The sequence below is a fragment of the Moschus berezovskii genome, chromosome 7 (genome assembly GCF_049115385.1).
Source record: "Moschus berezovskii isolate FMDL1 chromosome 7, NW_MosBer_1.0, whole genome shotgun sequence".
NCBI classification, from domain to species: Eukaryota; Metazoa; Chordata; class Mammalia; order Artiodactyla; family Moschidae; genus Moschus; species Moschus berezovskii.
Genome location: NC_142466.1, coordinates 78,349,201 through 78,364,643, shown reverse-complemented (window position 1 = coordinate 78,364,643; position 15,443 = coordinate 78,349,201). Strand labels below are relative to the sequence as shown.

Here is a 15,443-nt window from a genome sequence, read left to right as displayed (position 1 = left end):
CTATTCCTTTTTCTAGAAAACATCATGCTTTCCAAACAACCTTTTTTTTTTCTTGCCAGGGAACCTATAATCATTCCCCACACTCATGTAGAGTTGATTCTTGGTTTGTGGTTAAGAGTCGGAGCTCTTTCTTCAACCTCTGTTTGAAGATTTGATGATTTACATGGAAGCCTTTGGCTCTGTTTCCTTACAAGATCATCTTGCCCGTCTGGACGAATCCCTGATGGCCCGTTCTCATTTACCTCCTCCAAATGTTTAAAGGTTGTCTTGCTTAATCCTTTCACTCCAACCCAGCCCTTAATGACCACCTTCAATCCTAAATCCTCTCCAAGATCATTAGCCTCCTTCACAAGTTAGGGACAAGCCTCAGTATTGCCTACAGCCCACTTATAAGAAAATATGAACTTCTATCCTAGGCATGGTTGTGATGACACAGTAATCTTCTTTTTACATATCAGGCTTATTAGTCCTTTCTCTAACACATGCTGGTCTCTTACCCCTTCTTCCCTGTCTTGCCCACCCCTTAATCCTTCTCCCCCAACCCAACAAGAAATGAACTGGTTTACCCAGCAGGTTTATCCTTGCTTTGGCCAACTTATTGTTTCAATGTGATTATGAAGTTGCTGGGCTTGAATATACAGTTTATTAATTTCCAGGCATTCACGATGTCTCCCTGTTGAGCAGAATATATGGAGGTGTTCATGTGTCTAGCTGTGGTAACTAACACTCTTGGAGTTTGCAGTCTTGTTGGTAACAAAAAAGATGAAGTCAAGGTTAATTTGTGTTACTAGACATTGTTTTAGAGATATCAGGAATGCTAGACTCCAACTTTGGCATTTGACAGGTTGGAAAATAGGTAGAACAGGGTAAAAGGATTTGACCAGGGTCATAGAGCTGATCAATAGAGGAACTGGGGTGACAGCTCAGAGCTCTCATTTTCCAGTCCACCAGGGCCCTTATTCTCCTACATGTCCCTTTACAAGAGCTTATATATGTGAAAACTCAAGATGGATGTCCACATAGAGGCAAAATGCTTCACAGACCTGTGAACACACTTACACTGAGAAGATGGGGAGGTACTATCTACCTAACTTACAACACTGAGACCATGCTTTGAAAATTATAGTAAAACTGCTATAATGGTTTAAATTCGAATCCAAAGAGACCCCACTACTCATCCTGCCTGGATTGCATTCTTCCCCATAGCACATAGTTTTAAAAGATGGTTAGATTTCCCAAAGCACCTGGTTGAGTTCATCATGAGATTTCCCTTTAATTCGACCAACACAAAATCATCCCTGAATTCTGTGAAAATAGCTTTTTCATACATCTCTGCACACACAGTCACACACACGTATAAAACATTGGCAGCAGGTACTTTTAATTTGCTGGAAAATATTTCTAAGAAGTCAAACAGCTCTAGCCCAATGAGCACGCCCTCCGATTGGCTGGCCAGACCAGCTGAGGGACCTGATTGGTCCCTGATCCTGAGGACCGATAAGAACGGCTATAAAATCCCTGGGTGCAGCTCTTGGGCCCCCAGTTTGCAAAAGCCAGAGGTGCAAGAAGCAGCGACTGCAGCAGCAACAACAGCAGCAGCAAAAAGCGCCAGCGGAAGCCACATCAGCAGCAGCAGCAACAGAAAAATCCTCATCAAATCCTCACCTAGGTTCTCAGTGTATCCAGATCCACATCTTCACTCAAGCCGGGAGAGGGAAAGAGGAAAAGGGGGGAGGTAGGAAAAAAAACCCAACAACTTAGCGGAAACTTCTCAGAGAATGCTCCAAAACTCAGCAGTGCTTCTGGTGCTGGTGATCAGTGCTTCTGCAACCCATGAGGCGGAGCAGAATGATTCTGTGAGCCCCAGGAAAGCCCGGGTGGCAGCTCAGAACTCAGGTAAGCGGCAAACCCAGGACCGGTTTCTCCCGCAAGGAGCTGTCCTCATTTGCCTCTCGAGCTTTTGCAACTGTGTCTGTGACGGCTGATCTTGATAATAAATGCGCTGCATGCCTGAAGGCAATAAACTGCCAGTGTAATCCAATAGCCTTAGGAAGTGGAGCTCCTTTGTTTAATAAATTGCATGCAACTAACGAAGAAGCTGGGCGCTCTGCTGAGGGTATTTCATTGCATAAGCCTAGCCTGATTGCCTGAAATCTGGCACGTACCCTCTTGGTGGGGGGGGGGGGGCGGGGGGGCGGGGGGAGGGGGTGGGGGAGAGGCTTGAATGTTGGCATGCTTCAAAGCGCTCTCTATACTTTCCAGAAGCCGAAGCTGATCTTGAGGTGAGACGTGACTTGTCTGATGCTGCCTCTCTTCCTTCACCCCGAAGACCCCATAACTTGACTTCCTTGGCCCTTCAGGGAACACACAGAAAGCTCCCTCTGCAGAGCGATTTACCGAGCCATAGCCCTCCAGTCTGACAAATCCAGGGCAGATTTATAGAAAACCCTACACATCCCACCCCCACCCACCCACCCCACCCCCCCGACACTGCTCCTTCTGTCCGTCCCTGCTCTCTCAGGGCTCCATTCAATCCCCACGCAGCCCCGTGGCCAGGGAGACCCCTCGTAAAAAAGTATCTGTGAAAGGTAGCAGCTATTTCTCCAAGGGGGCGGGGGTCTCGCTCTAGTCCTGACTCCCGGAGCAGTCAACTGTGTATTATCTTAGCCTCTAAAGGAAAAGAGTCCTCAGGAAGCTGGCATTGACACCTCTGCCTTTGGACTTGGCTTGTCCATCTTGCTTGCCTTCCATGCCGGCTCGCGCTCTCTCTCTGTCCCCACCCCGCCCCGCCCCGACTGTCAGCAAAGATGGGCTCGCAGGTGTTGGACGCTGCTCCCCTCGAAAGAGCACAGGTCCCTGCCGAGAGGAGGGCTTTGGTTCACTTCCTTTTGTACTTAGTTGCTATAGAGATGCCGTGATTCACAATTCCAGCTTGCCTAAAACAATAGCAACCCTAATGCATATTAAAACTGCTTTAAGCAAAGTTATAATTTGAACCCGTGGAAATATATAATTAGGGAAATGACTTGTAACATCCCAGAGGCTGCGGGGGGCGGGGTGGGGGGCGGCAGGAGGGGGAGGGGCCGCCTAACCGAATCGTGCTTTTGATCTCAGAGGAGACTCCTATGGTATGAAGGCTGCAGATCATTTCTTGCTGAGCTGCCTGCCAGGATACCCCCCCTTCTGTAGGAGAGAAATTACTTTTATGGGAGATCTTATCCACAATGTAGAAAGCCTCATGCAAGTTCTTTGCGGTTTTCTTTCCATCTTGCACAAGGGGGTGCCTTGGCCTTGTTATTCTACACCTGTGTTTCTCTCTTTTTAAAAAAAATGGCTTTTAATATGAGAGAGATTATACATACCTCTAAGCACTGTCCTATGGTGGGGGGTTGGGATGAAACATGAAAGGATCAGATTTCTTTCTGCCAATAGGAAGGTAAGTTAAACGCCCTAAATCAGAAGGGTCTCCAAGTGGACTCCTAGCAAGTTCTTCTCTGCCATCTAGACCAAATGTCCATGCTTATTGGGGTTTCCCTGGTGGCACAGATGGTAAAGAATCTGCCTGCCAATGCAGGAAACACGGGTTCAATCCCTGGTTCGGGAAGATCCCCTGGAGAAGGAAATGACAACCCACTCCAATATTCTTGCCTGGAAAATCCCATGGAGAGCAGCCTGACAAGCTACAGTCAGAGGGTCACAAAGAGTCAGACCCGATTGAGCAAACACACGCATACACACACATGTCCATCCTTATTACCCTGGAGTGTATTTTTTGGAAGCCAGATGGACTCCCTGGCCCTTCCTCCTCCTAAACTTGCCCACCCACCACTGCCTTCCCAGGCTTTCAGCCTTTAGGACATGACCTTGAATTCTGCAGTGTTCCTTCAAGAACTGTGCATGCCTCATCTTCCAACCTTACTTCTCCAGCCACCAAAACTGGATGGGATGGTGAGACCAAGAGTATGCCTCCAAGGGAAAACTCAGTCCCACTCCTCCATGTGCTCTGGTTCTTATAAGCAAAGGAGTCTGCTTGTCCCCTGTCTTCTTCACCCCCACACCACTCTGAATGGCTCTTTCTGCTGGCCCCATCACAGACTCACAGGAGAAGTTCTTCTCACCCCTTTGTCTTTGAATTTTGCCACCACATCACCGTGATCTGTCCAGAGCATCCTCACCATTTGACCCAGATTGGATGGATTTGTCTCTTTCAGCTGAAGTGGTTCGCTGCCTCAACAGCGCGCTGCAGGTTGGCTGTGGAGCTTTTGCATGCCTGGAAAACTCCACCTGTGACACAGATGGGATGTACGACATCTGTAAATCCTTCTTGTACAGCGCTGCTAAATTTGACACTCAGGTAATAAGACCTTGACCCCTGCTCCCACTGGCTATGTGTCGTTAACAGTGTGTGAGACTATTGTTCTTTGGACCCAGTCTTGTAGGGAACCAGCTCTGCTTCTCAGCCTCCCTACTCTAAATTCTCATCTCTAACGTGTGTGTACACACACACGCACACACACACACACACACTGTGGGCCAAGAAATAGGTTCTACATAAGCCACTCTCCACCCACTCTAGTGCACAATTGTAACACTGACAGAGGCTGTCTTAAAAGGGAGGGGTGATGAGCGGAAAATCTTTGCTTCTTCAAGAGGAAATTAAAATGTTCTTTTAACAAAGAAGTTCTTCTCACTGTATAAGCCAGCATACTAGCTTGCTTGCTTGTTTGTTTGTTTACTAGCTTGTGATTTATCAAATCTCCATCCAGAGAATACAAAGCCATACTCTGGCTATTTTTAGGCTGCAGAGTGGTTGGTTATGGTTCATCTCTTTTTGTCATCTCATTTCTATGGAGCTCAATTCTCAAGGTAGTCTAAGGGAATAGGGATTTTTTTTTTTTTTAATCTTGACTGAAGCCTACAATTCTCTTATTAACGAGGACGTTTAGAGGGCCGGCTTCCCTGGCGGCTCAGTGGTAAAGAATCTGCCTGCGATGCAGAAGATGCAGGAGATGTGGGTTCAATCCTGGGTCAGGAAGATCCCCTGGAGGAGGGCACGGCAACCCACTCCAGTGTTCTTACCTGGAGAATCTCATGGACAGAGGAGCCTGGCAGGCTACAGTTCATGGGGTCAAAAAAGTTGGACACGACTGAAGTGACTGAGCATGAATACACATAGAGGGCCATCTACCATCCAGTCTGGGGTTAGAGTTAGGGGTTAAGGGTTAGGGTTGGGGTTAGAGACAGTGCCAAGGCATGCCCCGTTAAGTTCCACCTACTGTAGGCACTGTCCTCTCTGTTCAGCTCAAGCTAAAGTTTGTCCTCTTGCCCCCCTCCTTCCTCGGCAGGGAAAAGCATTTGTCAAAGAGAGCTTAAAGTGCATCGCCAATGGGGTCACCTCCAAGGTCTTCCTGGCCATTCGGAGGTGCTCCACTTTCCAGAGGATGATTGCCGAGGTCCAGGAGGAGTGCTACAGCAAGCTGAATGTGTGCAGTGTCGCCAAGCGGAACCCGGAAGCCATCACGGAAGTCGTCCAGCTCCCTAATCATTTCTCCAACAGGTACAGATGAATCCGCTTTTTGGCAACTGTGGGGGAGGAGGGAGTGGTTGACTGGCAGAGCCAGATACAGAAGGGGTTAAATTGCCACAGTCATGCTCTTATTTTAGCTTGCAGTCTTCCCAGCTTTTGCAGGAAAAAAATATGTTTGTGATTGTCTGTGACAGCTTAGGCAGCCTGGATTTTTTTTTCATGGTTGTAGGAAAGTCTTTCCATGCATCTAATAGAAAACTTCATCCATAGCATCCCTGTGTCCTTTTCCTTCCACAAGCCTGAAGGGAATTATGAAGTTTATGGAAACAAGCTTTTGAGATATCCAGTTGGGCTGGATCATGACTAGGCAAAATACAATAGGTCATCATGAAAACCTTGGTCAAATGTCAACAGAGTTCTAAAACTGCATGTATTTTGAGTCAGTCTGAAGCCCACTCATATATTTCACTGGGTATCCTAGAGCAAGCCATCTCACTTCAGCAGGACTCACATTTCCTTTGGGAAAAGTGAAATGGCTGGACTAGATGATTCCCATGTTCCCTTCCAGGTCTGTCATACCATTCCTCTAGTCCAGGGTTTCCTGGAATGGTTTTCTGCCGATTCCCTGGATCCCACATTCATCTTAGTATCTGAGAGTGAGCCCAAGCCACTGAGCTAGTAATATCTGAGCATCACGCCCTTCTGCATCCTTAACTCACAGTCTTTACCAGCCAGGAGTGAACACCTAAGACATGAGATGGCAGACATGCTCATTCCATGGCCTAGAAAGCTTTCTGGCAAGACCTGGGCTTCATCATCTGAGATCAAGTTCAGAGGGGTGCTAATGGGGCCAGCATGGAAGTATGGCAGGGACAACACAGACCAGTCAAGTTCAGCCTCCTGTGATGCCGCACAGCCTAAAACTTGACTCCTAGTCCTGAAGGGCTGTTATTCTCTGATTCTCCAGTCAAATCGGCACATATTCACAAAGATCAAACCCTATGGGTTACTCTGACCACAAGACAGCTAACACAGCCTTACCAGACTGATTTCCTAGCCAGAGGCTGCCTCCCTTCTTCAGAGAGTCCTTAATAACCTAGTCCTTCTGGGGCTTACCATTAAGTTAGTTATTTATACATGGTAGCCCTGGTGGTAAAGAACCTGACTGCCAGTACAGGAGATGTAAGAGACACGGGTTCGATCCCTGGGTTAGGAAGATCCCCTGGAGGAGGGCACGACAATCCACTGCAGTATTCTTGCCCAGAGAATCCCATGGACAGAGGAGCCTGGTGGGCTATTGTCCATAGGGTCACACCGAGTCAGACATGACTGAAGTGACTTAGCACACACACACACTGGAAAATGGAAAAGTAGCTCCTCCTTAGGGAAAGGCTGAGGCCTCTGACATTAAACTTTGTAAATTTCTGATTCACCCTGACTACAGATCCCTGCGCTTCAGAACCTCATGTCAATTTATAAAAGTCATGTGTTCAGTCTTTGGAAGTGACCCTGTCATCGTCCTAACTGATGTTCTGAGAACAGGAAAGTCGAATTCATCACTTATCTCAAGTGGCCTGTCTCTTTATATTGACCTTAGTCTTAATATTCTCCTAGGAAGATTCTTATTACGTCTGGGGAGGGGAAAAAAAAAAACAGTCTGATACTTGGAGATTCTTCACCCTAAGGAAAAGAAGTAAAGATTGCTAGGTTTGACAGGGGCTAGGGACCAAGGAGCTAATGGACATGAACTGAAGCAAATTCTGGGAGACAGTGGAGGACATGGAAGTTGGCATGCTGCAGTCCATGGGGTCATAAAGAGTCAGGCACAACTTAGTGATTCAATAGCAACATCAAGGACCAAGTATGTGTTTGTGTAGTAACTGTGGGGCAGGAATATGTTAGTACAGCCATTATCAGTTTTCATCTTTAAAGGTCCAAGGACAGGTCATAATGTATAATATGGCACTTGGCCAATTTTGAGACACTAGTCATGTCTCTGATTCAACTGAGGTAGCGTCTTTCATTATGAAGCCAGAGCTCTTGGAGAAAGGAGAATACAGATTGTGGACTGGTGATACTAAGAATCTAAGAAAAGAATAGGAGTTTTTTAATTTAGTTTCTTTTCTTTTTCTTTTTGGCCGCTCTGTGCAGTATGTGGGATTTTAGTTCCCTGACCAGGGATGGAACCCACGACCCCTACAGTGGAAGCTGAGTCTTAACCACAGGACTGCCAGGGAAGTCCAGTAATAGGAATGTCTAACCAGGCCATTATTCTTTTCAACAGATGTCTTGTTTTCACCTTTAGAAAGTGGTCACACAGAATCTGGTTATCATCCTCTCTCATCTTAGAAGAATCACCTTTATTAGGAAAAACAGTCAGTCTCTTGAAGACTAGAATCTTCCATGCAACTATACCTTTCCCCAATTATTTGACTTCAAGTGGCTAGTATTATTCCTGCTCAGAACTAGAGATTTCCGGTTCCATGCTGGGTTCTGGTTTGCTCTATTTAAGCTTCTCACTCTCCTGACACATCCTGCTTTCCCAGCCTCTGTCCCACCATAGATACACAGTAAGTTGTGCCAACTGGCACAGAATTGTGAAAGGAAGTAGTTACAGGTTCACTCCACCTTCCTGTGACTTAAAAGCATGAGATTTGGGCCTGAGAGAATCCAAAAGCCTGTGACTGGACCAGGAGCCAGAACAGGGAACTTTTGCATAAGCGAAATGCACTTAGAAGAGGAAGAATAGCAGGAGTGTCCCCCTGCCTGGATTTGCAAACTATATTTTCAACAAGGAGGGAAGCTGGCAAAATTGATCAGGCAGGTTGGGCATCTGTGAGGCTTGAGAAGAAATTGGACCATTCCAGATCCAGAGTGGGAAAACTGACAAAGCTTCCAACTCTCTAGGGCATGGATAGGGAACAGGAAACAGAAGAATAATATTGATCAAGGGAAACAAAGGACTATTTATAAACCTTCACACAGAATGTTCCTAGGCAGTATGTGTGTATTTGGGTAAGCATGGCTGAAACAGTAGCTATGGAGAATATCTGATCTTATTCTTTACCGAGAAAATAAAGTCACTGATGGAATTTTCAAAGGGAAAGCAAGAAACATGCTTTAAAGGGTACTTCCAGGCTGAGGGGAGAGGGGGAAGTCTTCCCAGGTAGCTTAGTGGTAAAGAATCCCCCAGACAATGCAGGAGCCACGGGAGACACAGGTTCTATCCCTGGATGAGGGAGATCCCCTGGATGAGGAAATCGAAGCTCACTCCAGTATTCTTGCCTGGAGAATCCCATGGACAGTGACGCCTGACAGGCTACAGTCCATGGCGTCGCAAAACATTGGATACAACTGAGTGACTGAACACACACCCATCAGGCTGGGTGATCAGAATTTAACCCACCAAATCTTAGGAGTACCTCCCACCACCTCACCCCATAAAGATGACAAAAGGAATTTTCTTAAATTGTTTTAACTCTTCCTGCAAAGGATGATCCTTAAGCAGATCTGCACTATTTTTTTGTTGCTATTGTTAAATTGAGAAGGAACGTATATATCAAACCCCAGAAACATAAAATGTCATAGCTAGAAATGACCATAAAGGTTATCTAGGCTAACTGCCTCGTTTCACTAATTAAAGAACAGAGACGGAGAGAGGGGCTGACTTGCTGAAGGTCACACAGCTAGTGAATGACAGTGTTGAGCCTATAATTCACACGGCCCTGAGCCAAGCTCTTTGATTTCCACTTCAAAAATGGCAGCAGGTAAAACCCGTAGGAGATAGCCACAGTCTGAAAATGGAATACCAAACAGAATACAATAAATGTAGCCTCTGGTGATCAACAGTTAAAGTTGTCTACATTCTCTCCTCAAAGAGAAAGCACATCTCACCAATAGCTATAGTAACATCAAGATTTGATACAAGATGGTGATCCAGAAATACGTGACTATTGCTAAATCAACTTTTTCTGGAGACACGATTTCTTCAGTAGCCTCACTGAGGTGGCTTAGAGATAGGAAAGATCTGTATCAATCACCCACACAACCCCAAAGGTCAATGCCATATTCCAGCCCTTAATGAAGAGGTGTAGGGTTAACCTTTTGCTTGCTCAGGCAAATGGTGTTGACATCAAGGCAGCCTCATAGGTTTCCCACACTTGCAGGAGCTGCTGCTGGAGCCATGGACATTTTCTATTCCAAGGAGCTCTCTTAGCCTATCCTTGTTTAGTTAACAAGCTCCATGGGAGAGGCTAAGGGTAGATTTGGGGGGAGTTGCTAAGAGCAGTCAGGTTGGCCAGGGTCATCCTCAAGAAGCACCAAGAACAGGTGGCCTATTGGGGTTAGCAGAGAAAGCAACAGTAAAAGTAGGTGTTTTCAGAGTTGGAGAGAAGGTGTTTGGACAAAACGGAACTAGAGGAACACATATATGGCCTTAAAGAGGTGAGGCTAGTTACAGAAGCTTAGTTCCTTTACTGGTGTTAGACTTTTCATCTTCAGTGTTGCCCTAAGGGAAGATCATCTTTTCCAGCCCATTTGGAAGACCATTAAGTGTGAACAGTTCTTTCTAGAAATGGAAAGATTAACTTCTAAAGTTATAAAGTCCATGTTTCAGGGAGCAGGGGTGAGGGAGGGAGGGGTGGGCAGGAAGGTAAGGGGTCAAAAACCTTCTTCTCTAGGATCTAAAACACCCTGTGAAATAGACAAAGAGATCCAGGGAACCACATCCCAGCAGAGCCCAAGAGATGCCAGGGGATCTATGTGGGTGTGTAGATGTCTACTTTATTCATACAAAGTAGTCTATTCTCACTTTTTCCAAAACCACTTCTCTCCCCATTTCCCCATCCAAGCGAGATCTGCTTTGACTCATGTGCTTTATAATTCCGAAGGGTTGGAAAATGTGTCTCTGTGCCAGGGAGTCCCAATTTTAACAACAGCTGGATATAATCCTCCTTCATGGGAGAGGTGGAGCCAGGACTGTATCCAAGACCCAGACACTTTACTCCCTGTGTCCCCAGCTTCGTTCTGCTCCCTCACAGAAGGGTGATGGCTTTGCTTCAGTGCCCACATTCCACTCTATTTACTGTACATCCTTGAAAGGACCTCTGAAGGTCGGGGGAGGGTTAAGTTATTCTGGAAAGATGTTTGATCCTGTGTTCTGTGAGGTGAGTTAAAAATAAACAGGTTTCTTTTCACAGAAGATCTTGTAGCCCAGCAGTCTTCAGGCTCCTCTGAGGAAAGGGTCTCTCTAAGTAAATACTTCAGACCACCATCATCAGGGGGCTTCCCAGGCAGTGCTAGTGGTAAAGAACCCACATGCAAATGCAGGAGATGCAAGAGATATGGGTTCGATATCTGGGTTGGGAAGATCCCATGGAGAAAGAAACAGCAACCCACTCCAGTATTCTTGACTGGGAAATCCCACGGACAGAGGAACCTGGTGGACTACAGTCCATAGGGTGGCAAAGAGTTGGACACAACTGAAGCAACTTAGCACGTGCCATCATCAGGAGAGTCCTTAATCAGTGAGCACAGAACTATGGGTTTGACAACTACCTCCTTAAAATGGAGCAGATGCATCCCAATTCAAATTGGAAAATACCAAAACTGTCTTCCCAATGAATAGGACCAGTAATTTATATACATTAAATATTAGACACTTTACTGACAAAGGGTCAATGACAAGGTTCAAGTATGTTCTTGATGTCATAAAAGACTCATTTTTTGGTAGTTTCCATGCTGTCTAACTCACAGGTACTGATTTTTCGAAAACCTGCATCAAAGGGAATATTACCTAAGAATATGTGCTGTGTAACATTTACACAATTATTTTCACATCTTCTGCACTGCCATCTTATTCATGGAAAAATATCCTATGACTAAAATGATCAAACCATATTCTTCATGGAAAAAAAATATATATATATATGTTAGTTTAATCCTTTTTGAGCCACAATAACTAGCCACAGTATTTCAGATGCGTCAAGAATTCACATCAAAGATGAAGGAAATTTATAACAAACACCAATTTTTTTTGTGAAACTTACCAGAAGACATACAAATCATTTTTTCTTTAGGGAACCATGACTTTGGAAAGAACTCTATTTTGAAAGCTTCATTTCCTCAATGGCCACAAAATAAACTAACAGATAGTGAGCAGGCAATATAGCCCTACGACTTCGGCACATCAGGAACACAGAGAATAAGGACACATATCCTGCCTTCAGTAAAGCTTACAGTCTAGTCAGGAAAACAAAACCATCAGTAAACAAGTGATGGTCACCAAATATCTATAAAAACATCCCCCCAAAAAAAGAAAAGACCAGCAAAAGCTTGAGTGGTGTGAGAAACTTCTTGAAATGATAGAAGCAAGAACCATTAAGGACCTCCAGCCTTTCTATGTAAATATCTTCATTGCCTGGCATTTGGTCCTCTCACTGCACTATCCCTTTGCAGGAAGACTGAAAATGATTGAGACAATAACCTTCAGAGAGGTTAGCCAAGGGATGACAGGGAACTCAGATTGAGTAGAAGAATGCATGAGATAACTGAAGACAGGGATCTCCTTTAAAAATTGGAATTTAGGGAATTTCAGAAATTTAAGCAATCCAGTGGTTAGGGCCCCATGTTTCCACTGAGGAACATGGGTTCCATTCTTGATTGGGGAACCAAAATCCCACATGCCATTCAATGTGACCAGAAAAAAAAAATAGAAATTTAGTCAGAATATGCACACACACCATCAAGAAAAAGAAAAATTCCAGAGTCACCAAAATAACTGTAAATGATTTCATATGTGTGCAGTGACTATCAAAATATAAGTGTGAGTGCCGGGTTACATCATCCATTTGATCAAGTCTTTGCTTCTACGTGTAGCCCACTGGAAGGCTTCTCTGGTAGTTCAGTGGTAAAGAATCCGACTGCCAATGCAGGAGACGCAGGTTTGATCCCAGGGTCAGGAAGATCCTCTGGAGGAGGAAATGGCAACCCACTCCAGTATTCTTGCCTAGAAAATTCCATGGACAGAGAAGCCTGGCAGGCTACAGTCTGTGGAGTCACAAAGAGTCGGACATGACTGAGCAACTAATCACACACTAGTCCATTGGATGACGCCGGACAATCACTTCAGCTCTCCTACCTTAATTTCTTCTCCATAAAAAGAGATGATGAAATAATCGTTAAATTACCTTCACAGTCCCCATCTAGCTTCATGATTCTGTTTCTAAAGATTTTAGAACTTGCCATGAGCCCACTATTCAAAGTACAATCTCAATCTCCTAAGCACTAAACATGAACACAGAAACATCTTTGCTCTGGGTGGTAACTCAAGGCAGCGCATACACTCACACTAAGAAGATGCTGCATGAAGGTTAGAGGCAAAAGCCACCTTCAACTGATGCTACCCATGGGTGTTTGGTCTGGCCATTTGGGCTGGGTATTAGCTGCAGCCCAGATGAAAGCCAGGGTCTTGCCTTGCTCTCACTGAATGACCCCTCTTTCCCAATGCAGATACTATAACAGACTTGTCCGAAGCCTACTGGACTGTGACGAAGACACAGTCAGCACCATTAGAGACAGCCTGATGGAGAAAATCGGCCCCAACATGGCCAGCCTCTTTCACATCCTGCAGACGGATCACTGTGCCCATACACACCAGCGAGCTGACTTCAACAGGAGGCGTGCCAATGAGCCACAGAAGCTGAAAGTCCTCCTCAGGAACCTCCGAGGTGAGGTGGCCTCTCCCTCCCACATCAAACGCACCTCCCAGGAGAGTGCCTAGCCGGGGAGAGGCAATCACAGCCTCAGCAAACTACGATCGTTTTAAGGGTGTTCACACACCAACTTTGAGTGTACTGTGCCTGGTTTGATTTTTTTTTTTTAAGTAGTTCCTATTTTCTATCCCCCTCCCCTTAAAGAAAAATTGCATGAAACTAGGCTTCTGTAATCAATTTCTCAACATTTTGCAATGGCGGCATTCCCACCAATAGAACATATGTGATCTCTATGCCTCTCCTCGGGAGAAAGTGGCCTCTTTTATCACTTCCCTCCACTCGGTCTTTTCCCAGCTCCCCTCGAACAACTCTCAAACACAAAACATTCACATAACTCCCCAGACATTGTCATTTGAAGATGCGGAGCCCTTTAGAATGGTTGCCCCAGTAGAGTTAGCTGATAAGAAGCAACTTAATTTAAATGCATGTCTTAAACAAACGCTCATAAAGATGCTCAGTGGAATTCGTGTTATGAATCTGTGCTGGCCATGGACGAATATGAATGTCATATTTGAGTTCTTGATCTCTCATGAGCTAGTGTCTTATGGTCTTGATCCTCAGTGTCTAATTTCCTTCCCAACACATTTACCAAATTGCTCGAGCCTGGCTCTCCAACCAGACTTGGAGCCTGCATCTTCTTGCATCGAATGAAAAACAAAAAGCTAACATCTCTAAGTACTGTAACTGCTCAGAGCTTTAAAAGTATCTTTAACAATTGTCTTAAAACCAGAGAATCTTAAGGTCTAACTGTGGAATATAAATAGGTGAAAACTAATGTACTGTACATAAATTCCAGAGGACTCTGCTTAAACAAAGCAGTATATAATAACTTTATTGCATATAGATTTAGTTTTGTAACTTAGCTTTATTTTTCTTTTCCTGGGAATGGAATAACTATCTCACTTCCAGATATCCACATAAATGCTCCTTGTGGCCTTTTTTATAACTAAGGGGGTAGAAGTAGTTTTACTCAACATCAAAACTTAAGATGGGCCTGTATGAGACAGAAAAAAAAAAAAAAAAACCAACAGGTTTATCTGAAGGACCCCAGGCAAGATGTTAATCTCCCAGCCCACCTCAACCCAGAGGCTACTCTTGACTTAGACCTATCCTGAAACAGCTCTGTCACATCCAGCTGAGAATTACAGGAGCCAGAAAGAGCAACCCTTTGAGCTTGGGCCACTTAAGAGTGTGATAAGGCCTGCTATGCCTTGGGAAGTGGCAGTTCTTGACTTGTCACCTTTCATCAGTGCCTGGTTCTCTGGCAACATGATGATGGGGTAGGAGGCTTTCCATGAACTCAATCAGGAATGAGTCAATCAGCCTTTGGGTCTTTAGTTCGGGGGACTTGGGGCTGAGGGGGTATAAGTAACCCTGGGTTGTCCAGCCTTAATAAACTCCTCTTATTACATTTTTGTCCTGTAGCACGCTGCCTTGCCGAAGTAGTCCTGGCAGCCGGGCCATCTCTGTATAGGATTGCAAAAAAAAAGAAAAAAACAAAAAAAAGAAAAAAAAAAAAGAGGGAAAAACAGAGCTGGCGGTTTGATCCTTTCTGCCATGATGTTTACAAGATGGCGACCACCAAAGCCAAATGATTAACCTAGCTATGAACAACAGTAGTTTCTCAGGGTCACTGTCCTTGAACCCAACAGTCCCTTAGGAGCGTCACTGCCCACCAAAGGTCAATGTCGAGAGAGGAAGAGGGAGGAGGGGTAGGACTGTAAGGGCCACTCCAAACTCGCTTAGGTAGAAACCACTGGTGCTTGACTCTCACTCAGATGAACTTCCTATCTGTCCGAATCAGAGCGGTAGGGATCCTGGTGGGAGGAGGGAGGGCACATCTCCAGAAAAACGAAAAGCAATACAACTTTACCACAAAGCCTTTAAAACCAGTAACGTGCTGCTCAAGGACCAAGAGTGGATGCAGCAGACCTAGCAGCTGCACAAGCGTGGCTGCTTTTGTCCCCACACAGCCTCTCAGCGTGCTGACATCAGATTGTTAAGAGCATTTTTATACCCAGAACTGCCCCATCCCCAGGTCCCCAAACATATGGACACTGCCTTAGCCTCTTGGAAATCAGGTAGATCATATTCTAAGTTGATTCTCCCTCACCCTCCCTCCACCATCCCTCCCCACCCCAAAC

At 45.2% G+C, this 15,443-nt stretch overlaps 1 protein-coding gene across 1 annotated transcript; it reads left to right on the top strand.

Annotated features, from left to right (window-relative positions):
* Nucleotides 1-1,553: 1,553 nt before the first annotated feature.
* Nucleotides 1,554-14,900, top strand: STC1 (stanniocalcin 1). Its single transcript, XM_055427237.2, has 4 exons — nucleotides 1,554-1,896; nucleotides 4,212-4,354; nucleotides 5,346-5,557; nucleotides 13,037-14,900. Exons 1-4 carry the CDS (start codon nucleotides 1,779-1,781, stop codon nucleotides 13,305-13,307), a joined length of 744 nt encoding a protein of 247 aa, XP_055283212.1. The 5' UTR covers nucleotides 1,554-1,778; the 3' UTR covers nucleotides 13,308-14,900.
* The last annotated feature ends 543 nt before the right edge of the window (nucleotides 14,901-15,443 follow it).